Consider the following 23,845-nt stretch of genomic DNA (forward strand, 5'->3'; position numbering starts at 1 on the left):
TCCCCCCTTACTCTTGCTTCACAAATCTCTGCTCGTAGAAATTCCACCCATTCTTTAAGGTTCAAATTTAAGGTTCAAATTAAATTCCACCTCCTCCCGCTGAGTCTTCCCAGACCCCACAGATGTCCCCCAAATCCCTGCTCCTTAATTCCCCATCATTTTGTGCGGTGCATATGCATTTTATTTCTCTCTGTAGCCCCAGGGCCTGGCAGAGTGCCTGGCATACAGTGGGTGCTCCAGAAATGCCCGATGAAAGGCTGACGGAACAAGAGAGGTCTGCCACCACTCCATCCCGACGGCCCTTCCCATCCTGCCAGGGTCCTGCAGGGTGGACTCCATCTCGGCAGAGGGCATCCCAGACCCCTCACCAACCCCGGAAGCCGGGCTGCCTGCCATGGGAAGACTACACTTCCCAGCGATCCCAGGGAAAAGCGAAAACCCTTTGGCTTTGACAGCCGCTGCCACAAGTCTTTCCGTCTCCCCAGGCTGCCTGGGAGCTGGGAGCGGGATTATGGTGGCCTGAGCAGCAAACGCAGCCGTAGGAGCCCGGAGCCCCTGACCCTTCCCCTGCTGCCGCCCCGCCGAGAGGACCAGGAAAGCAGCCTCCGACCTGCCATGCCCGCCCCGCCCAGCCCCCCGGGGGGCCCGAGCCGGCCTCTCCCGGACCTCCGTTGAGGTTGGACCGCTGGCCAGATGTAGCCAGGCTCCGGATCCGTCTCCTCCCCTCCTGTCTCTCTGTGGATCTCTCCTGCCCGCTCCCCACAGCCTGGACCCAGGGCTGGCCGAGGGGCCTGCAGGCGCTGGAGCCCTGATGCCTCACCGCTCACTCTCCTGAGAAGCCACCTCCAGCACCCAGAGTTGGGGTCAGGCCACAGGGACGGTCGCGGGCTGGAGTGAGCCCAGAGCGCCCCAAGGCCAGGGCCCACCATGGCCCAAGCGCTGCCCTGGCTCCTGCTATGGATGGGCTCTGGGGTGCTGCCTGCCCACGGCTCCCAGCCTGGCATCCGGCTGCCCCTGCGAAGCGGGCTGGGGGGCGCCCCCCTGGGGCTGCGGCTGCCCCGGGAGACCGACGAGGAGCCCGAGGAGCCCAGCCGGAGGGGCAGCTTTGTGGAGATGGTGGACAACCTGAGGGGCAAGTCCGGTCAGGGCTACTACGTGGAGATGACCGTGGGCAGCCCTCCACAGACGGTAAGGTTGCCGGGCCAGCCCTACCCTCCCTCCTGCACGAGACGAGGGGAGACAGGCTGGGGATGCAGCATGCCGGCTCCTGCTAAAATGGGCTGCACGGTGCGGGCTGGAGGGACCCTCTCCCAAACCTGTCCTCTGGGATCATACTGGCAGCAGTCAGCCCCAAAGCCCCCATTCCCACTTCCCTTGCCCTCACAGGCTTCTGTCTGCCCTCACCTCTCTCTCAGTCTTACACACACACATGGCTCAGGAAGGATTTGGGGCAAGAGAAACTTGTCAGTGGGGGGAGCCTGACCTGGGGAAGAGTCCAAACAACAGGGGTGCTGTGAACAGGTGTCAGCCCAGACCAAGCTTGAGTCTCCCAACCCCACTGCTCTGGATCTTGGTCACCCAATCTTGGCATCTGGGGTTCTGACCATTGGTTCCCAGCATCTTGAGGACCAAGGAATCCTGGCATGAGTTGGACCGGCCCTTTTCTCCCCGTGTCTGAGCTGCCACAGGACAGCGAAGCAAGGTTTCCGAGTTCCTTGTGACCTCCACTGTAATCCAGAAGCCCCGGGCTGACTCTTGCCTTCCCTTGCCCCTACTTCCTCCCCAGCTTTGCATCCTGCACTCCAGCCCCTCCCCCACCTGATGCCTCCCAAGTACTGGCCAGAGGGAACTGAACTGAGCCTGGGGAAAGGACAGATCATAAACTGCATAGAGCAAAGGAGCCAGAGCCCCCTTCTAAGCATGAGACTCCCTCCATGAGCTGATAGGTGCTCAGGGGTGGGGGATGGCAGCGATGGAGAAAACACTGCCTGCCAGCTCCCCCCCCCCCACATCCTTTCTGACAGTCCTCCAAGGTACACTCAAGGTGGCTGGTTGGAGTTTTCACCCTCTGTACCTCTGGCCGGGTAGGAGTGTGCCATGAGCAGCCCTCCGCGGGGTGCTGTGGCTGCCCTCTGCGAGAATTTGCCACCTCTGTGGGTGAGCCGGGGCACGGGTGGCAGGATGGCTCTGTGTGTGCTGGTGAGTGTCACCTTGAATCTGAGCCTGCACATCTCTGAGCCACCCCCCTCCCCCTGATCTGTGTCTGGGAGGCTTGTCCTTGGGAGGGTCTGTGAAGGTGGGAGTGTGTCTATGGGCAGAGGGAACCACCACACTTCCTGGACTTCTAAACAGCTCTCACACCAGATCTAGGGGGAAAACAAGCCTCCGCTTCCCAATTACCTGATGGAAGCGAGCCTTCCGAGGTCCATGCCACCCAGGCCTACCTCCCACCTCCCAGCTGAACCAAGGCTCTGGTCTTCCCCACTTACCCCTCCTCTTGCCTATGTACTATAAACAGTCTTGAATCAGTGTAAGGACAGAGCCTGAATCCAGGCCTCTAGCAGCCTGAGCCAACAGGATGCCAGCTGTTGTCAGGGAGAAGGAGGCTGTGTGGACCTGGTTCCTAGTCCCGTTTCTGCTACCGATGCACCATGAAAATTGTGCATAGACCCTGTGACATGGACACAGGACGGGGCTATGGGACCAACAAGGGCTTTGGGGTCAGAGAGACCAGGAATTCCAGCTCCACAACCCACAGCTTTCCCTCTTCCCAGCTGTGTGGCCTTGGGAAAATTATATAACCTCTCTGAGGCTGCTGCCGTGTCTTTAAAAATGGGTGAAATGAGATCTCCTTTGGAAGGTGATTGTGAGGATTCACGGAGACTAGGTAGGTGAAAGCACCTGGAACAATGCACCTGGACACACACTTGACCTCCAGTAAATGTGAAATCACTTTCTCCTAACTTGTCTGGCCACTCCTGCCTCTGCTCTGCAAGGAAGCATAAAAACTTGGATGTTCTGAGCCTCCATGTTTTACACATAAAACATGTAAATGGGGGATCCCATTACTGTACTTCCCCGGACCCCTGAGATAATATGTACATCCCCCAGCCCAGAAACTGGCAGAGAGTAATTGCCCAATAAATGTCAGGTCCTTCCCGCTCCTTCCTAGGAGAAGGGAAAAGTGGGCTTCAAGTTGAGCACCAGACCAAGGAGCCAGTGGCAGGGAGACCACAGTTCGAGCAGCCCTATGACTTGGCTTACGGCTCCATACTCGAGCCTACGCCAGGCAGTCTGTGCTCTGTGGTGACTTGATTCTGCCTTCCGCAGTCTGCGAGAAGGATGCCCTTTCTCCCGACCCAGTGGGGTTGTTATAAGCACCAAATGAGAACGTGAAAGGCACAGTACTGTAAACGAGCAACAGTGAAACTTGGGGAGCACTTTCTACATGCCGGGCAATTCATTGCTGCTTTTGGGGGACTGATCCACAAAGAGACAGAAAATATATTTTCTACCTCAAGAGCTTAGTGTGGAAGTGAAAGTATAAGTGCTTGTACAAAGTAATCTGCAGCAGTTGTACTCAAAGTGAGGCCCCCAGACCCTTGTCATCAGAGCCAGTTAGAAATGTAAATTCTCTGGCCCCTCCCCACACCTACTAGGTCAGAACCTCGGGGGCTGTGTCTCAAGTTTGGAAAGCATTGATTTATAGCAGTATCGTGAGTGAGTGCTACAGGTGTTCTTTTTTTTTTTTTTTTTTCTATCTATATTCTTTTGAGGGAGAGGTTCTTTTCTTCAATTTATTTTAATTTATTTATTTTTTTGGCTGCACGGCATGCAGCATCTTAGTTCCCCAAACAGGCATCGAACTGGAGCCCCCTGCAGCAGAAGTGTGGAGTCCTAACCACTGGACCACCAGGGAAGTCCCTATAGGTGTTCTGGAGGAGGTAAAATCAGGCAAGGCCTCGTGAAGACATGCTGTGAGCATGGTCTTGAAGGATAGATAGGAGGGTCGAGACCATTCCCAGTGCAGAAAGGTCCTCCCGAACTGTGATTGCACTTCATTTGTGTGTCCACTCCTTCCCACCCTATCCCCTGAGACCAAGCGAGGATACAGTGAATGAGAGAATGAGTTATGTGTGTTTGGGCTTATGCATGTTCGTTCAGGAGACAGTGAGAAACCCAGGCCAGCTAATGTTACAGGTTTGGGTAAATAAGATAGAACCACGTGGCCAAAAGCCTTAAATGTCAAGCCACAAGGTTTGGACTTTGGTCTGCAGAAATAAGGGGGAAATTGAATTTATTTGTTCAGGGGAATGACAAAGAAAGCAATCTTTTAGGAAGAGGCTTCTGAATTTTAGGAAGAATGGAACTGAGAGATGCAGGCAGCAGGAGGGTCTGTCACAAAGGTCCAAGTGTGGAGCGCTATGACGAGGACAGAGTGAGGCTGTGATCAGGTGGAAAAAGGAGGGAAGACCGGGATGCAAGGTTCGGTGACATTGGTGCGAAGGGTGAGGAGGAAGGTGTCAAAGATGATTTCAAGATTCCGATCTGGGATGAATTAGAACATGACAAGACCATTTGTGAGAAAGTTGGCAGGAGGGGATGGTTTAGGACTATGGGTGTACAAATATATCCTTGTATTTATGGTTACAGTTTATAAAAGTTTTTTTTTTAATTAATTTATTTATTTTTGGCTGAGTTGGGTCTTTGCTGCTGCACGCGGGCTTTTCTCTAGTTGCGGCGAGCGGGGGCTACTCTTCGTTGTGGTGTGCGGGCTTCTCATTGCGGTGGCTTCTCTTGTTGCAGAGCATGGGCTCTAGGCGCGTGGGCTTCAGTAGTTGTGGCACGCGGGCTCAGTAGTTGTGGCTCGCGGGCTCTAGAGCGCAGGCTCAGTAGGTGTGGCGCATGGGCTTAGTTGCTCCACGGCATGTGGGATCTTCCCAGACCAGGGCTTGAACCCGTGTCCCCTACATGGGCAGATGGATTTGTAACCACTGTGCCACCAGGTAAGTCCTGTAAAAGTTTAAAATATATTCTACATAGACTATTTTGTTCTTTACAATAATTCCTGCAGTATATAAAAAGGTCTTACCATTAGCAGCTTCTAGCAGAAGAAATGAGGACTGAAAAATTAAATAATTGGCAGGTCAGTAAGCTGAGACCGTGTCTCACCCTTGACCTCCCTACTCTTCCATACCACCTATTTGAGAAGAAGAGAGAGTTTATCAGAGATCCCGCTTCCATTCTCCTGACACCTACTCACGTCTTCCTTACTACACTTATCAGCACGTGTCACTGTTTTTGTGTTTGTTTCCCTCATAAAACACCAAGCTCTTGAAGACAATGTCTTTTTTAATTAATGAATTTTTGCAGTGTTTTATTTCTCTTTGGCTAATATCTCTGACAGCGCCAGGCTCAGAACAGGCACCTAAAAAGTGTTGAGCAAATGAATAAATAAAGTGTAAGACCTTTAAATAGAACTGTTGATGGGCCACTGTAAGTACAGAACAGGAGATCTGGGAGAAAGCATTTTCATTCTCTTTGCTTAAATGAAAGGATGTCATCTCATTATAACGGTATGAGCATCACCATCCAAACACAGGCCAATAATTTAATTGTTAGGATTGAAATCTGGTGATGGTCAATTTTCAGTTTAACAAATATTTGTTGAGCACCTACTTACAAAAGAGAAGAATACGTCATAGTCTCAGCCCTTGGAGCGCTCACGATTTGGTGTGAGACACAGACATGTAAATGCCTAAATACCACACAAGACCAAGTGCATTTGGTACAAATAGAAGAACAGTGAGTCTTGGAAGTATAAAGAAAGAAGCAGGGCTTCCCTGGTGGCGCAGTGGTTGAGAATCCGCCTGCCAATGCAGGGGACACGGGTTCGAGCCCTGGTCTGGGAAGATCCCACATGCCGCGGAGCAACTAGGCCCGTGAGCCACAACTACTGAGCCTGCGCGTCTGGAGCCTGTGCTCCGCAACAAGAGAGGCCACGATAGTGAGAGGCCCGCGTACTGCGATGAAGAGTGGCCCCCACTTGCCGCAACTAGAGAAAGCCCTCGCACAGAAACGAAGACCCAACACAGCCATAAATAAATAAATAAACAAATTAAAAAAAAAAAAAAAAGAAACAAGCCGCTACTTCTGACAGAGTGTTAGGAAAGGCTTGCTAGAAAAGGTAGCATTTGAATATGGCCTAGAAAGATGAGAAAGCTTTGCTATTTGGAGAGTGGGGAGAAAAAACTTCGTAAAGAGAGACGTGAGCTATGCTAAGAGGCTGGAAGCTGTGACAGGGATGCTGTGAGCCTGAGTGGGTGCTGGGTTTCATTCTGGGGGCAGCAGAGAAATGGTCTAGTGAATTTTGGTCCTAGGAAAACTAAGCCAGGGTGCAGGATAACTTGGATGTTCTAGAGTCCGAGACAAGGATTTCAATTAGGACATGTGGGCCGGAAAGAAGATATAAAAGAGAAGAAGTCTTCAGAGAGCCAGCATTCACCTGTCAGGTCAACCAGGTGTTCCCTGTCCCTGGTGGGTGAGAGGGAAGAGAAGAAGTCTCCCTCCTTTGAACTTCTCTGACTGTGTTTGCATCAGGATACAAGGCAAAAGGAGCAAGCTTTTAAAGCACAATATAGTTTACCAAAATTCCATGTTTATTACTCTGCTTTAATTAAAAAGGGCAAGGTATTAGCCTGTCTGTTTTGGGGAGGAGGAAACTGAGGCTCAGGGGGATTAAGTGGTTTGCCCAAAGTTACACAGCTAGGGAAGAACAGAGCTAGGGTTCAAATCCTGGTCTTTGGATTCCAAGTCCAAATACTTGGTTCTTTCCAGCGTTCCAAAGTCTGGGACATGTTGGTTGACTTTGAGGTGCCAGTGGACAATTCTTGTGGATGTATCCAGCAACCAGCTGAGAATGGGGATCTGGAAGCCAAGAGACAAGTTGGGACTGGACAGGTAGATTCGGGGGTCACCTGTAGAGAGGTGCTTGTGGAAGCCAAGTTAGCAAATGAACTTGTTTGAGAGAATGGAGAGAGAAGAGGAAAACGATTAGGGAAAGAATATTGGATGTAGACTAGGGATCAAGGGAGCAAAAGAAAATGATCAGAGAAGTAGAAAACTGTGAGGATTCAGGATCTCAAAACCCATGAAGATGCCAAGTGGTTTTCCTGACCCCCTCCCTAGAATGGTTTTCAAACTGAGATCTGCGGGGTTCTGTAAAGGGACCTCAAGGGTGAGGGAGAGGTTAGGGGAAAGGTAAGAGGCATGACTGTACCTTCCACCTTTCCCCTCACCAAGCCCTCCCCTGTCCCACCTGCCCCCAAATCTCCCGGCCCTCCCAGAATAGGTCAGCTTTTGTTGTTTTTGTACAGTGGAATTCCAGGTTTGTTTGATTGATTGATTGATTGAGTTCTGGTACTTAAAAGGTCAAAAACCTTTGAACTCAAAGAATCACCCTCCAAGTTAGATGACCCTGAAGCCCAGCCCCAGTCAAGACAGTTTTGGCCTCAGGCACTGGGAGGCAACCTATAGACTGGGGTTGGGCTTGGGTTGCACGTAGGCCTCTGCTGGGACTCTTAGGCTGTCCTTTCACACCTATCTCCTGCTCTTCCTCCCCAGGTCTGGAAAGAAAGAGTTCAGCTGGGAGTGGGAGAGGCATTGAGAAAGACCGTGCCCCCTCACTAAGGTAGATGGTCAAGAGCCCTTCTTGGGTATCTCCAGTAAAGAGCTAAGCAGAAAATTTTAGTTGAAAATCCAGGAAGAGAAACATCTCTCAGGGAAGCCCTCCTACCTGCCAACTAACTTCTCTGTCTGCTGGGAGCCATCTCGCTTGGGAGGCCTGGGCAGTGGGGAGTTCTGGAAAGGAAACACCATTTTCCTGGTCCTAGAGCTGCCCTGAGCTTCCCCTGGCAGGATGGGCCCAGTGGCTACCCTGTCTGCTGGCCACTGTAACCCCACTATGTACAGGCTGGATGTCTCCTTGGTTGGCCTCTCAGGTTTGGTGAACCCCACCAATTGTTCGACTCCAGCGCCTGTGGAGTTTTCACCAAATAGCACAAGGCATGAACCCTGGCATCTCCCAATGGCTCAAGCAAACAGACCTATGTGCAGAGCACAACCAGGCACCATGGAGGAAAGTGGGCTTATGCCAGAGATCAGCTTCGTTCTCCTGTCCTGAGGACAGACTCAGAGACTATTACAGCCCCTGTAACCTGTGGATGGGACAAGGTCAGACAGCAGGAAGGACTTACTGTCTGACAATGAAAAGCAGGTAGCAGTGGCTGTGATACCCTCCAAGCAGGATTTCCCAGATGGGTTCCGTGGAGGCTGAAGGTGCTAAAGAGACGCCTCGAGAGCCACCACAGGGAGGGGATGGAGACAAAGAAATAAACCTCTCCCTAAAGCAGAGCATCTCTGCTTGTTTCCCTTTGGTACACTGGGATCCTGCATGAGATTGGAAAAGGGTTCTACTGCTTAAAAAAAAAGTTTGAACACCATTGTCTTAGATCTTTCCTTTAAGAACAGACATATAAGTTTCTTGACCATTCACATCATCATCTCATTTGAATAGGAAGCACTGATAGATATTAGTTGAGCTGGGTTTGAGCCTGGGGGAAATGGAGCATCCTGTTTAAAGGGGGAAGGGTGCCCTAGATAAGGTTTGGGATGACCCAGCCACCTTGGGATTCCTTTAAAAAAACAGCCCAAGATGGGGTAAGTGGCACCAGGGAGCCTACTTGCTCCCAGGTATTGATTGCCAGCTTCAGCCTGGAGAGCGAAGTGGAAGCAGAGGATATGTCTGAGAAAGGAGTCCATTTCCATTGGGTCAGCTGATTTGGTCAAGGTGGGAGGAGCCTGGATGGGACGCAGTTGCCGGACTCAGTTCGAGGCAGGAGCTGTGTGCTGCGCTGGCTCTCAGCCATGACCAGCTGCTGACTTGAGCTTCCTCATGTCCTTCCTTGCCCCCATCTCTCAGCCTTGGGCAAGCTCAGGTCTGGGAATGTCCACTTAGGGAAGCAGATGAAGCTAACTCAGAGGACTCCGGGACCAGCGAGTCCTGAAATCACTCCAACTGCTCTAAGAACGTGGGCGGCTACTCAGTTTCGTGGGTACGGTGGGCATCCATTGCCATTGTCACCATACACAGTACCCGACTGAAAATCACCCCTGCAAGGACCCTGGGGCTGAGAACTAATAGCAAGACTATGTAGAGTCACAGAGACCTGCAGCAAATGAGGCAATTACAGTTAAAAAATATTGTTACGGAGCACCTACTGAGGGCTAGGTAAGAATTAGATAATAAGCACAGAAATGTGCTCCCTACGCTTGTGGAGCTCATAGTGTGTAGGACAGACAGACATTGGATAAATGATTTCAAGTTGGATGAAAGGGTAGGCAAAGAAGCACAGGTGTTCTTGAGGACCTACGAGAGGAGGAACCTAATCTGGGCTGGGGCATCAGGGCAAGACCTTTGGGAGAAAGGATGTTTAAACCACGACTTGAAAATTGAACAGAAGTTAGATGAAACAGGGAGAGAACGTTTCAAGTAAAGGAAACAGCATATGCAGAGGTGACAGATCATTGTGCTACTGGGAAACTTGATGGTGAGAGAGGGGAAAAGTGATAAGAGATGGTATTTGGAGTTGACCGATGGGTGGGTAGGCGCCCCAAAGTCAAGGATCTCAGGATTTAATTCAGGTAGTTTTGTAGCAGTTATCTGATGCAGTGTAACAAACTAAAACGAAAGCCATTGTCTCTCAGGATTCTGTGGGCTGGCTGTGATTCTACAGATCTTACCTGGGCTCCTTGTGTGGCTGCATTCAGCGGGTGGGTCAGCTGGGGGCCGGACTAAGCTGGGACTGCTGGACCTCTTTCTCCATGAAGTCTTTCATCCTCAAGGAGGCAAGACTGAGCCTCCTCACATACAAGCTCAGGGCCACATTCCAAGAGGCCAGTCTCTCCCCAGTGCACAAGCACTTAACAAGCCTCTGCTTTCCTCCTTTGCTGATGTCCCATTGGTCAAAGCAAGTCACATGGCCAAGCCCAGCGTCAATGTCAGAGGGGATCACACCAGGGCATGGATACAGGGCGTATGATTCATTAGTGCAACAATCTACCATGTATTTCCTTTCCAAATGAGAGAGAATGAGAGAGACAGGAAGGTCAAGGAGATGAAAGAGCAGACTTGGGGCTTGGCCAGAGCCAAGGGGCTCTTGTCCTAGCTTTGTGGCTTATGTGTAAGAGGGGTCAAGTTTTTATTTACCCTTGGTCTCAGTTTCCTCCTCTGTGAAATGGAAGAAAGGCTCCTACATCTCAGCTTCAGCAGAAAGGCTTATACCACAAGAATATAAGGGCTCTTCCTCCGTAAACTCTGAGGCCCACACAGAAGAAAACAGACTTTCCTTTAGCAGGAAAAATTAGAGTTAAAGCCCCCTCCCAGGGACTTCCCAGCGGTCCAGTGGTTAAGTCTCCGAGCTTCCAATGTAGGGGCACAGGTTCAATCCCTGGTGGGGGAACTAAGATCCCACATGCTGCACGGCAACGCACGGCAAGAAAAAAAAAAAAAGCCCTTTCCCAGAGGTGTGCGATAGTGGTAAGACCCTAGCATAGGCTGCCAAGAAAGGTTGTGGATCTTAATAACTAGAGATCTTTCGGAACTGGAACAAGCTCCCATATCTCCAGGCCAATGGACAGATGACTCCTGAAGGCTGTTTTCATCCAGAAGAATCTAAGCAACTCCCATCTGCTAGTGAGAGCTGGGGCCAAGACAGGTGGGATTTGGGAACAAAGAGCTTACCCTGAACTCAGCAGCTCCACATCTGTCTCATCGGCCAAGATCTATTGCTGCAGACTCCTCCAGGGGACCCTCGCCTGCAGGATGGAATGGGCAAGTGTGCCTTTCCCTGTGGGGCTTGTTAGCACTTCCCGTGAAGCTGCCATCCCTCAGAGGCCCCCAGGGGCATATTTGTTTGTTAAGTGATTGGCACTGACCTAGCCCTGACCCCATGCTGCGGCCCTCTGGGCATCTAAAGGCAAACTCTACAGGGACTTCTGAGTTGGCCTGGCCCCAAGGGATGGGGAAGAAGTAAGATGGTTCCAGGACTCTGGGCTGCCTGTATCAAACCAGGGGGCCTGGTGAGAGGAAGGCAGGTCTGAGCTAGAGCCACACCTATAACCTAAAAACACCCATAGTTTGGGGGCCACTGAGAGATCCCTCCCTCACCCCGAAAATAGGGTAAATTAGCTCTTTCCCCTTTTTCCTTTAAGCATTCATTAATTCAAGAAATACTTATTGCCAGCCACTGTGATACCCAGTAGGGACACAATGGGGATTTTTTTAAAAATTAGATACAAGGGGAGGTGAGATTCAGTATGACATTATAGTGGCAAGTCCTACGGAAGCATTTTAATCAGAGAATATGACCTGGTCTTTCTCCCTTAGGAAGTACCCCCTTTTTTTTTTTTGGCTGCGTTGGGTCTTCATTGCTGCACGCAGCTTTCTCTTGCTGCGCACGGGCTTTCTCTAGTTGCGGCGAGTGGGGGCTACTCTTCGTTGTGGTGCGCAGGCTTCTCATTGCGGTGGCTTCTCTTGCTGCGGAGCACGGGCTCTAGGTGTGCAGGATTCAGTAGCATGGCACGCAGGCTCAGTAGTTGTGGCTCGCAGGCTCTAGAGCACAGGCTCAGTAGTTGTGGTGCACAGGCTTAGTTGCTCCGCGGCATGTGGGATCTTCCCGGACCAGGGGTCGAACCCGTGTCCCCTGCATTGCCAGGTGGATTCTTAACCACTGCGCCACCAGGGAGGTCCCTAGGAAGTCCCTTTTGAGCTCAGACTGAAGGATGATAGGAGATGAGTAGACAAAACTGCAAGTGGAAAGGAGGATAGTCCAGGCAGAGTGAATGACCAACAGCCTTTGCGGGAGGGACCATGGCTGATTGGAGGACCTGAAATGAGGCCAGTGCGGCTGGTGGGCAGAGGGCTTGGGGAAGTATGGGACAAGCTAGGCTGGCTATGTAGGCAGGGCTGGACCATGAAGGGCCCTATAGGAAATGCTAAGGCTTTAAGTCTTTATTATAATAGCAAAGGAAAGCCATTGACACGGGAGGGTAACATGGTGACATCTGCACTTTGAAAAGATCATTCTAGCCACAGTGCAGAAACAGGTTGGAGAGGTCAACGGTGGATGTACCCAGATCAGTTGAAAAGCTATTGTCATATTCCAGGATGAGATGATGATAGCTTGGCCAGGAGTGGCAAAGGAGGTGGCAAGAAATGAATACATTCAGAGACTTTTAAGAAGGTTAACTGGGCAGGACTCGTTGATGCCTTGGATGGAGATGTGAAGAAGACGAAGGTGTTTGGATGTCTCTGAAGTTGCTGACTTATGGAACAGATGGATGGTGACTAATGTGGGAAACTGTGAAGAAAAAACAGATGGGCAGGACCAGGTAAGGTCAGCCATGGACGTCCTGAATTCGAGGTGTCTTTGAGGCAGTTCAAAGGGGAGGAAGGGGCTAGAGCTGAAAGCTCAGGAGGCATAAGGACATAGGTGGTAATTGTAGCCGCTGCCATGGATGAGATGGCCTAAGGACAGAGTAGAGCAGGAGGGGAAGAGGACCAACGCCCAGGCCTTGAGAAGTGAGGCTGCAAAGTAGACAGAAGATCCTATCAGAGAGGTAGGAGGAAAGCACGGGATAGGGTGACAGGGAAGAGTGTTTCAAGGAGGGAGGGGTCGGCAGCGTTGAATGCTCCAGAGAAGTCAAGCAAGATGAGGATTGATTTGAAAACTGTCTTTTGTATTTGGTGACACGAAATCATTGGTAACTGTAGTAAGGGCTGTTTTATAGTGGAGGGAGGGATAGAGGCGAAACTCAGTTTGAGAATGGGGTGAGGAATGAGTAGGAGGTGAAGAAATGAAGACAGCTTGGCTGAGAACTTTGGTTGTGAAGGGAGAGGAGAGAGAGGGTAGCTGGAGGCGGATGTGAGATTAAAGAATTTTTTTTTTTTTTTTTTAATGAAGAGACTAGCATTTGTAAATGCCAAAAGGAAGAATCCAGATTTGGGGGTGGGGGGGCGTGGCATGAGGGGTGGACCCTCCTTAGGCAGGAGGAGGGATTGTGGAAAGGCAGGATGGACAGGGCATGTGGGAATGATCTTGTGGGAGATGGGGGGGGTGGGGGGGGGTCATCTGACGGCCCCCCGCTGGGTGAAATTAGAGGGGAGGGCGTCTGCTAAGGTTTGGCGCACGCAAACCCTCCTCCTTCAGGCTGCCCGGGGGCTCATGATAGAAATGCTGGAAGGACAGGACCAAAATCACTTCTCTCAGAAGCAGGATCACAGTGCAAAGGGCAAATAGACAGAAGGACATTTGCTCATGAGGAAGTGGCAACTGTTTATTTTGGTTTCCCTTTTTTGTGTGGTTGGAGGGTGGAGAGGGGGCAGCAGAGAGAGCAGTGGTGGCCTGAATTCCTGGTATTGGGGCTGGGGGTTTAAAGAGAGGGCAATGGGAGGGGAGAGGTCATTCCTCCCTGGGCCTGACCCCCTTGGGGGCGGAGTGGGGAGAACTTCCTCAGGTGAGGAGAAAGGCTGGAACTGGAAGGGCGCCAGGAATGATGGGCCCCTGGGCTGGGGAGGGAGTGGCCTGCAGAAAGGGGTCCTCCCGAACGGGACAGAGAGGAGTGGGGAGGAGGGGGCCTGGACCAGCCCAGCAGAGCCCCAGATAAAGCTCCATTCCAGTGTCAAAGGTGGTTGGATTCTCCTAGAGCCGGCCAGGTACACACACTCCAGGCATCCCCCCTACGGCCACCAGCGCCAGTGCTTGGGAGGAGACCCTCTTTCTTTGGGGTCCAGTGATAGCAGGGGCGCCTGTAAGCCTGAGGCCAGCCGTGGCGCAGAGACCAGAGTCCTGGCTGGTGGGAGAGCGGCTTCTGGGGAGTGGGTGGGTGAAGAAGTCTTTGTAATCATTAACCTGGCTGATTGAAATCTGAACTGCTGTGCCTCTAGCTCTATTGATTCTCTGAAAGCACAGCATCTGGGGCCAGTGGCTGCTTAGAGACCGGGGAGAGGGACACTGGGGACAAGTAGGGGCAGAGGGGCGGGGAGGGAAGTGGGAGCTAGGCCAGGAGTGGGGGCTGGGAAGGAGGGAGGAGGCAGGGTCAGAGAGCTTGGGGACAGTGGCCATGGGGAGGCCAGGAAGCCTGAGCGGGCGCCGGGGGAGGTGCGGTCAGCCGACCTGCCAAGGACCACTGAGAGCAGGAAGGAGCCGGAGGAGCCGGCAGAGGGGACGAAACACAGTGACCTGCCCTATGTGACAAGGTCAGAGCCTGCAGCAAGGCCGAGGTCAGCTGACTTCACTGCACTGAGGAGAGGTGATGCAGAAATGGAGGGCCCTGAGGTCAGGGGAGAAGCTGAGGTGAAGGACACACAAGTGGGCAAGAGAGGATTCACTTGGGCTTCCCTGGTGGTGCAGTGGTTAAGAATCCGCCTGCCAATGCAGGGGACACGGGTTCGAGCCCTGGTCCACATGCCGCCGAGCAACTAAGCCCGTGCGCCACAACTGCTGAGGCTGCACTCTTAAGAGCCCGTGAGCCACAGCTACTGAAGCCCCTGTACCTAGAGCCCGTGCTCCGCAATAAAAAAAGCCACCGCAGTGAGAAGCCTGCACACCGCAATGAAGAGTAGCCCCCACTCGCCGCAACTAGAGAAAAGCCTACACACAGCAACGAAGACCCAACATAGCCAAAAATAAATAAATAAAAATAAATAAATTTATTTTAAAAAAAAAGAGAGAGAGGATTCACTTTACAGATTGCTGTGTTTTTGAGGACAGGGGCCTTTCCTTTTTGCCTGTGAGGATACAGGAGGCATCAAAAAAATGGCTGACTGGCTGAGGAGGGGTCAGGCCATCTCAGGAGGAAGGAGGACAAGGTAGAAGAGACGTAGAAGGAGCTGCACAGAAGGAACAGCAAGACAACACCTGTCCATCTTCAATGAGCCAAAACCAGGGCCCCGAGGAGATGGCTTTTCACCAGGACCTCATACGGGGCTCCTGGCTATAGTCCCACTATTTCTGACAGTGGGACTCGTAGGTCTATGTCACCTCTGAGACAGAAGGGGGGCGCTTCATGGGGAGCCACATTCTGGCAGCCAGGGTCAGAAAACACGTGGGCCTCAACATGCCATTGTGGTCCCCACAGCGCCCCTGGTCAGTGCCAGCTCCTAGAATAGCTCATCTCTGAGCTGGAGGGCGATGAGACAGGCTGCCTGCCGGTGATGTGCTTCCCAGGAGAACCAGAGAGGAGGGGAAGGGGCAAGCTCTGCAGACAGACTGGGCCAGTACAGAGTGAGGAAGGGCATCTGCAGGTAGAGAGAAATAGGAATGGAAACACACACACACACACACACACACACACACACCAGTTATATGGCTCTGATGACATAGAAAATGTTCCAATTCTGCAGACAAGACAAAAGCAGACACAAGGTTTCTGAGGCCATGCTGAGGGCGTCACAGGACCCCATGTTCTGTCTGTGGTCTTGGTACTAGGAGGGCCAGCCTGTCCAGTCCTGCATCTGGAAGCTTCTCACTGGACACTCCAGAGGAAGACCACGTAGCCGCGGGATGGGGAGGGGACAGGACAATGAAGGGAGTGAGTCCAGGCCTCCTGTCCTAACATCTTTCTCTCCCTTTTCTCTGACAGCTCAACATCCTGGTGGACACAGGCAGCAGTAACTTCGCAGTGGGGGCCGCCCCCCACCCTTTCCTGCACCGCTACTACCAGAGGCAGCTGTGAGTGCAGGGAGAGCAAGGGGGAAGGCTCTTCCCAAGGATCCAGGGCCAAGGAGGGTCGGGGGAGGGCTGCAGGGAGAAGGACCAGCTCCACAGAGCCTTTCTTTCTGCTGGGGAGGAGGGAGGGAAAAGAAGGCAACAGTGACCAGAAGAGAAGAGTGGAGGGGCTGGAGGGTTGAGGAGGAAAACTATGGGAAGGGTAAGTTGAGGGGCAGCCAGGAAGTGCTTAAGTTCTGAGATAGGGCAGCTTCCTGGGGGAGGGAAAGCAGAAGGAGAGCAGCCCCAAAGCTCCCAGTGCAATCTCGAGGTCTCCTTCTCTCTGCCTGAATTGGGAGGCCCGGGGACTCCAACGCACACCCCTCAGTGGCTCTGGTTTTCTGACACCACCACCTAAGTCTAGGCTGAGCAGGCTGCAGTGCCAGCTCCCTTCGCTGTGTCCTCGCCTGGGGGCTACTCTCGGTGGCTTTGCACTGTTCAAGGAAGGGAAGGAAGAGCCTTCCACGGCCCCACTGCCTGGCCTGATATCAGAGACTGAAAGCTAAATGCTTGCCTGCCTCCTGGGAGTTCCAGCAGCTGGACTTAGCTAACAGGTGGGAGGGAGGGTGGAAGTGGGTTTTTAAGGTAACAGAGGCAGTGAGGGATGATCTGGGAGCCCCTTTAACAGAAAAGCAGGAAGTGGCGAGAGGACATCTCATGTCTGAGGCGTATCTGTGTGTGAAAACATGTGAGTCGAGACTGACACCCTATTCTTGGACTTCTAGGCAAATGCCAAGCCGCCTTCTTAGGCCCCTTGCCCTTTAACTTCCCTATCTGAAGAAAGCAGTCAGGGAAGGGGGCATGGCCAGGGTCCAAGAAAGGGAATTCATTCTAGCTCCTTGTCTGTGTCCCGTCACTGCCCCCATCACACACACCAGCCCTGGTCAGAGGCGTGATTCCACACAGATGGGGGTGACACATGGTGTTGAACATGTTTCATCCGAGTGGTGTGTCCTGCCCGCTCGCCCCGCTGAGGTGCTCGTGCAAACTCCTTCCTTGGAAGAATCTGCTGAAGAGGTTCCACACTCACCCACTTGGTACTTTCTCAGAGTGGTACTTTCTCACTCAGATGGTACCACTGGGTCCCAAGGCAGCAAAAGAGTCAATGGCTCCTTTTCTTTAAGAGCGTGATAAGGTCGGGGGGCGGGGGGTGGGAGATGCCCGCTAGCTGTCCCTTCAGCAGCAGCAGTCACAATACACAAAGCCTAGACTTGTTCTTCCGGGGCCTGAGCTCCAGATCTAGGAATACGAGCTATGGACACAGGAGAGCGAGCCCCAGAGACGGCTCCCCATGTCTGTCTGCAAGGTCACTTATTCTGTTCCCGGTGAAGGATCTACGGATGTTCTGTTGAGCAGCCTGACAGCATCTTGTCTTATGTAGATGACCAAGATGAGATTAGGCGTCTGGGAGTAGGTTAGATGCTGGCTCCCTGTACCAGCCGTGGTTACGCACCCAACAGATCTCTGCCTGCTTTGCACAGGTCCAGTACATACCGGGACCTCCGGAAGGGCGTGTATGTGCCCTACACCCAGGGCAAGTGGGAGGGGGAGCTGGGCACCGACCTGGTGAGCATCCCCCATGGCCCCAACGTCACCGTGCGTGCCAACATCGCTGCCATCACTGAATCAGACAAGTTCTTCATCAATGGCTCCAACTGGGAGGGCATCCTGGGGCTGGCCTACGCTGAGATCGCCAGGGTGAGAGGAACAAGGCCTAGCCCTAGACACTCTGCCTGCACGTTGCACACTGCATGCTACACGGGGACGGCGTTGCGGGAGAGAAGGGGAGGGAACTGAATAACGGAGGGAAACAAATCAGTTTAAAGAATTACTTTACAGGGGGATAGGGTGGCAGTCTGAATTTCATCCCTACAGAGGGCAGAACTATGGTGACAGGTAGAGGAACAGGCTATCTTTTCTATTGACGCTAAGATCTTTAAGAATAAGAGAGGCCCCCGTAACTCTGAAACAGGTTAAGCAGATGGGGATCAACGATCCTACAGATCTTTCCTGTTTGCATTGCCAGTGTGTCTTGCTGTCCCTCTCTCCACCAAATCTCAGTCCCTCAGGATGGTCTTTCCGAAGGAACATCCCCCAAGTTTTGCTTTTGCCCTCCCATTCCTCTTTCCATTAGGGCCCTCTGTGCGAGGATTCACTCCTTGTCTCTCTCTGTCACAGCCTGACGACTCCCTGGAGCCATTCTTTGACTCGTTGGTAAAGCAGACCCACGTGCCCAATCTCTTCTCCCTGCAGCTCTGTGGAGCAGGCTTCCCCCTCAACCAGTCGGAAGTGCTGGCCTCAGTTGGAGGGAGCATGGTGAGTAGGCCCTGGGAGAGGGGAGGTCCTGGCACTGGGCAGAGACATGAGTACCTGCTGCCTCCCTACCCTCTGAGGCTACACCACAGCCTTGGGCTCCACTACTGAGAATCAAGAGGAACCTCTTTATGTTCCCCACCTCCATTTTTCTTTTTCTACCCTTTTCTTCCTTGCATTATTCCAGAAAGGACTTGAGGCTCCTATGGTAAACTTGGAAAGGATGACAGATGATTAGGAAAATTTCAAAGGAAATGAAAATAAGCCCTCTCAAATCAAGACTATTCAGTCTGATGATCAGAAGGCAGAGATGTAAGGAGTTTCAAAGTCTATTTATTAATTCATTTAGGACAACTGGTGAATGGTTCTCTATCTCCAACAAGCAGAGAAAATAAAACTTACAATAGAAGCAAATTATCATTCACTCAACATTTATTATGCCAGTTTAGGTTTAAATAACTTTATATCAAGGGCTGTGTGATTCTGAAACAATTAAAAATCCTGGAAAGCCTTTTCCCCTGAACACATCCTTAACACATGTAAGAAAGTATCAATCGCTTTAGGGCGTGGTTTGATTAGAAGCAGGCAGATGAGAAAGGCGATGTGTAGAGTGCCTTGCCACCCCAGAAATGACTGATCCTATTGCTTGCCCTCTGGGTGACTTGTTGTCCTTCTGTGTTGGCACACGGGTGCTGGCTCTTTTTCTCCCTAGATCATCGGGGGTATCGACCACTCGCTGTACATGGGCAGCCTCTGGTACACACCCATCCGGCGGGAATGGTATTATGAGGTGATCATTGTGCGGGTGGAGATCAATGGACAGGATCTGAAAATGGACTGCAAGGAGGTAATAAAACCTGGGGGAAGCAGGGAGAGGCAAGGGGGAGGCAACATCGTGTGAGGCCAGACCCCGAGTTATGAGGCTGGGAGGATGAGGTTGAGGTGCAGGACCTGCAGGAGGGCTGGGGGCTGAGCATGGAACAGCAAGGAGCTTAATAGTCACATAGCGGGACCTGAGGTTTGCGGCTAGGGACTGGCTTAGCACTTTCCCAGAGGCTGCGTCACATATGGTCTGGTACGGAAAAAAACACATCTGGACTCCAGTCACTGCCTTGCTTTATGACCTTGGGCAAGTCGTCCACGAGGCAGTGTGACATGACGTAGTAGAAGAGTCTGGCTTCGGAGTAAGAAAGATCTGGGTTTCTAGCTCTGCTCTAGCTATGTGTCCTCAGGCAAGTTACTATTTTGTGTTTCAGTTTCCTCACCTGCAAAACAGAAGTAAAGACAGCTTTTGCAAAGACTGTGGTGAAAACAGAGAAAGTGAATGAAGTGTTTATCCCAGTGCTTGACACACAGCAAGACCCAATAAATGGCAGTTAAACTATTTGGGTGTTCCTTACCTAGATTCTTCATGTATGTTAAATTAGAACAGATACAAACGTATTATGAAAAGTTAAAAGCATTATACAAGGTATTTTTATTTTCAAGATTTAGAGAATGTCTACCCACCCAAGATAATAAGAGTTAACATTTATTGAATGCTTCCTATGTGCAGGGCACAATTCTAAGCACTTCAAATATATTAATTCATTTAATGCTTATAACAACTCTTTGAGGTAGGTACTATTATTATCCTCATTTTACAGATGAGGAAACTGAGGCACAGATGTTAAGTAACTTGCCCAAGGAGATCCACCTAAGAAGTGGCAAAGCCAGGATGCCAACCCAGGAAGGACCCCAAGCAGTCAGCCTCACCCCTCCAATTCTGGCCAAAGCCTGGCCTCAAAAAGGCTTTTGATGTTCTGACCCTCTCTTCTCCCTCTTAGTACAACTATGACAAGAGCATCGTTGACAGCGGCACCACCAACCTTCGTTTGCCCAAGAAAGTGTTTGAAGCTGCTGTCAAATCCATCAAGGCAGCCTCCTCGGTCAGTGGGACTAAGGACAGGGGTGCAAGAGATGACAGAGTGTCACAAGAAGTCTGTGAGAGGCACGTTCCTCCACAAGAGCCAAGATGTCTACCCTTAGATCCCTCTACTTAGATCTCTTAAAAAACGGTTCTCTGCTATGGGCCTCAGCTTGCTCAGCACACAATCCCCCAGCCCAAAGTTTTGCCCTTACTCTCTTGCTCTCTTCCTCTAATCCTTGGGTTTCGGCTGACCTTTCCCCAGTTTGGGTATTTCATGGAAAAGCAAGTAAAGGGCCCAGTGTTATCTGAAAATGGGAGAGGCGAGATGGTGAAAGAGGCCGTTTCCTCATTTTTATCCTTTTCTCATCAACACAGACGGAGAAGTTCCCAGATGGTTTCTGGCTCGGGGAGCAGCTGGTGTGCTGGCAAGCAGGCACCACCCCGTGGAACATTTTCCCGGTCATCTCACTCTACCTAATGGGTGAGGTCACCAATCAGTCCTTCCGAATCACCATCCTTCCACAGGTATGTCCCTGGCCTGAATCGGTGGGATCCCAGGACGAGAACAAAGGATATATTGAGAAAGAGTGAGCAGGCATGGCTTCCTAGAACTTGGAAGACAAAATAGATGAGGATCCAGCGGTAAAGGGCTCTGGGAAAAACCAGCCTCTCGGAGCTCAGGGCTGGCAAAGGGAAGAGCAGCCTAAGGGCATCGATACCAAGAAGGCAGAGATGGGGTGAAGGATGGAGGAAGACATACTCTCACTCTTTGATTGCTTATCCTTAGCAATACCTGCGGCCAGTGGAAGATGTGGCCACGTCCCAAGACGACTGTTACAAGTTCGCCATCTCACAGTCATCCACGGGCACTGTCATGGGAGCTGTTATCATGGAGGGCTTCTACGTTGTCTTTGATCGGGCCCGGAAACGAATTGGCTTTGCTGTCAGCGCTTGCCATGGTGAGAGCGCCACGGACGAGGGTGTGGGGTCAGTCTATCCGCGTTCTCCCTGTCCAGCGGTGAGGGTACCCGGGCCCCTGTCAGTCTGGGAGGGAGTAACAGCTGCCTCAAGCCAGAGTCCACGTATTGTGTAAAAGCTAGTGTTGGTGCTTGTGTTTTTGTATCGCCTGGCATGCTGACCCCTGCCTGGACTGGCAACCTCTGTTGGAGACCCAGAACAGCAAGAGCTGCCTCGGCACCTTGGGAAGCTCTAGATCCAAGGGTGGCAGGCTGGGCCTATAGTGACCCTGTCAGCTGCCGTATGCCGAGGTTGAATGCTACTGGCAGGGTCTTGCAACTGAATTTCAGCAGGAGCAGGTGAGTTTACTAGGTATATGCAGGGCTGGCTCTTTGGTCAGCTTAGAATGACTGACTTTTAGGTATCATTCCTATTGCACAGGTAGACAGGAAAGGGTTGCTGTCCCCAGTGACCTGGGAGGAGAGCCATGCCCCCACCTAGCAACGGCTTTCTGTCCTGCTCCTAAATATCCCCCAGGAGGGAGATTCTACGGCCTCCTCAAGGGCTGGTTTCAAGGCCTGTCCCGGGAAGTTCTTTTGGGTGTGTAATCCAAACTGCTCTGTGACTCACATCTGCCCTCTCTCCAGTGCACGATGAGTTCAGGACAGCAGCGGTAGAAGGTCCTTTTGTCACCCTGGACATGGAAGACTGTGGCTACAACATCCCACAGACAGATGAATCGACCCTCATGACCATAGCCTATGTCATGGCTGCCATCTGCGCCCTCTTCATGCTGCCCCTCTGCCTCATGGTGTGTCAGTGGCGCTGCCTCCGCTGCCTGCGCCATCAGCATGATGACTTTGCTGATGACATCTCCCTGCTGAAGTGAGGAGGCCCACGGGCAGAAGAGAGAGATCCCCCTGGACCACATCTGGTGGTTTGCTCTGGTCACAAGGAGGAGACACAGACGGCACCTGTGGCCAGAGCACCTCAAGACCCTCACCCACCCACAAATGCCTCTGCCTTGACAGGAAAGGAAAAGCTGGCAAGGTGGGTTGCAGGGACTGCACCTGTAGGAACCAGGAGAGGGAAGAAAGAAGTGCTCTGATGGCGGGAATACTCTTGGTCACCTCAAACTTGAGCTGGGAAATTCTGCTGCTTGAAACTTCAGCCCTGAACCTTTGTCCACCATCCCTTTAGATTCTCCAACCCAAAGTATTCTTCTCTTCTTAGTTCCAGAAGTAAGGTGACCGCAGTGTGTGTCTCTGCAGTACCCTAGCAGAGAAAAGGGCCAATCTTGTTTCCCTGCTGGCCACAGTCAGCGGGAACGGACGCACCGTTTGCTGTTTGCTTTAGAGATAGGGACTGTACAGACAAGCCTATAACATTGGTGCAAAGACTGCCTCTTGAATTAAAAAATAATTTAAAAATAATTTGTACAAATAATTTGTACAAATGGGGGTGGCTGGACGAGGAGAAGGAGAGGGAGTGCAAAGACAGGGAAGCTGGGATCAAAGCGAGGCAAGGCCAGAACGTGACCGCTCGCCAGTCCCAGTTTTAGACGGCATCTCCAAGATAGAATCCCATCTTCTAAGATGGGTGTTGCTTCCCAGTGTCTTCTTTTCTGTGGTTGCAGCCTGACCAAAAGTGCGATGATGGGAAGAAGGGCTTCTCTAGCCAAAAAGCTCTTTTTAACTCTCTTAAAGGAAAAGTGCCCACTAAAAGGTTCCATCTAACAAATGAATTTCTACCTTATTAATTCCTCATCCCTACCTGAACCCTCTACTCTACACGTGACTGGTAGCACTGAAACACCCCCAGCCCTGGAAGCCCCAGGTGCCCTATGGGAAAGCAGCCGGAATAGAGCAGATATAACAGGGCTGCACCTTGTCTTCCTGGCTACCTGTTCACCCCTCCCCCAGTCCTATTTCTCCAGAGCTTTGTAGCTGAGGTGCTAAGAATAGATAGGAGACCTCTCCTATCTAATCCTTGAAAGCAGACTCCTGAAGATGCATTCAACAGGTATAGAGTCGATGCCCTATACCCCCTGCCTGGATTTCTTCCTGTTCAGCTGTAAGTGGTAGTAAGATCTTGACATGATACAGAGCAGTTTCATTGCCTTCTCCCTGTCTCTAAGGTCTCCCTCATTTATTTGGCTAAGGCATCCCACAGTGGCACTAGTATTATATGAAGAATGTCAGGAACACAGGGCTTTCTGGCTCCACCAGCATCGCATTCAGTATCAAGGCTGCGTGGAAAAAGGATGACAGCCTCCGCGCTTCCTAATTCCCTTCACCACAAGAGCCCCTTGATGGAGGCCATCCTTTGCCCCTATCCTGCTCTTTATTCCTCGCTCCTAATAGTACTTGGGTACCCAGGCTGGTTCTTGGGCTAGACAGTGGGGAACAAGTTCATTTCCTCCCTATCAGTTCTAAGCCAGTCGACTATGATACCAGTGTTAATGGGAAGAGCTGAATTTTCTTACTATTCCACTGGATCCCTATTCCTCTCTGGTCAACACACTGCTTCCAGGTATGGGACGCGCACAGTGTAGAATTACCTGATGAGGGAGAGGGAAATACAAAGAGGGCCTCTGGAGATCCTGGCCTCAGCCAGCTGCCCACAAGCCATAAACCAATAAAACAAGAATACTGAGTCGCAGTTTTTTATCCAAGTCCTCTTCATTCCCACTGCACTTGGTGCTGCTTTGGCTGACGGGGAACACCCCATAACCACAGAGACTGACAGGAAGACTGGAGACTGTCCACTTCCAGCTTGGAACTTACTGTGTAAATAAACTTCCAGAATTGCTACCGTGAAATGAAAATGCTACATTCCA

At 51.6% G+C, this 23,845-nt stretch overlaps 1 protein-coding gene across 2 annotated transcripts; it reads left to right on the forward strand.

Moving 5' to 3' along the window:
* The first annotated feature begins 407 nt into the window (after positions 1 to 407).
* Positions 408 to 22,439, forward strand: BACE1 (beta-secretase 1). Of its 2 annotated transcripts, none has more exons than XM_082411103.1 (9): positions 408 to 1,188; positions 15,703 to 15,791; positions 17,309 to 17,525; positions 18,006 to 18,143; positions 18,853 to 18,987; positions 19,967 to 20,068; positions 20,425 to 20,574; positions 20,837 to 21,008; positions 21,654 to 22,439. In XM_082411103.1, exons 1-9 carry the CDS (start codon positions 928 to 930, stop codon positions 21,893 to 21,895), a joined length of 1,506 nt encoding a protein of 501 aa, XP_082267229.1. In that variant the 5' UTR covers positions 408 to 927; the 3' UTR covers positions 21,896 to 22,439. The 2 variants fall into 2 exon arrangements, with proteins under 2 accessions (XP_082267229.1, XP_082267230.1); XM_082411104.1 differs by lacking the exon at positions 408 to 1,188 and adding an exon at positions 12,251 to 12,450.
* The last annotated feature ends 1,406 nt before the right edge of the window (positions 22,440 to 23,845 follow it).

This window comes from Balaenoptera physalus, assembly GCF_965194825.1.
Source record: "Balaenoptera physalus genome assembly, chromosome: 10".
In the NCBI taxonomy this organism is placed as follows: Eukaryota; Metazoa; Chordata; class Mammalia; order Artiodactyla; family Balaenopteridae; genus Balaenoptera; species Balaenoptera physalus.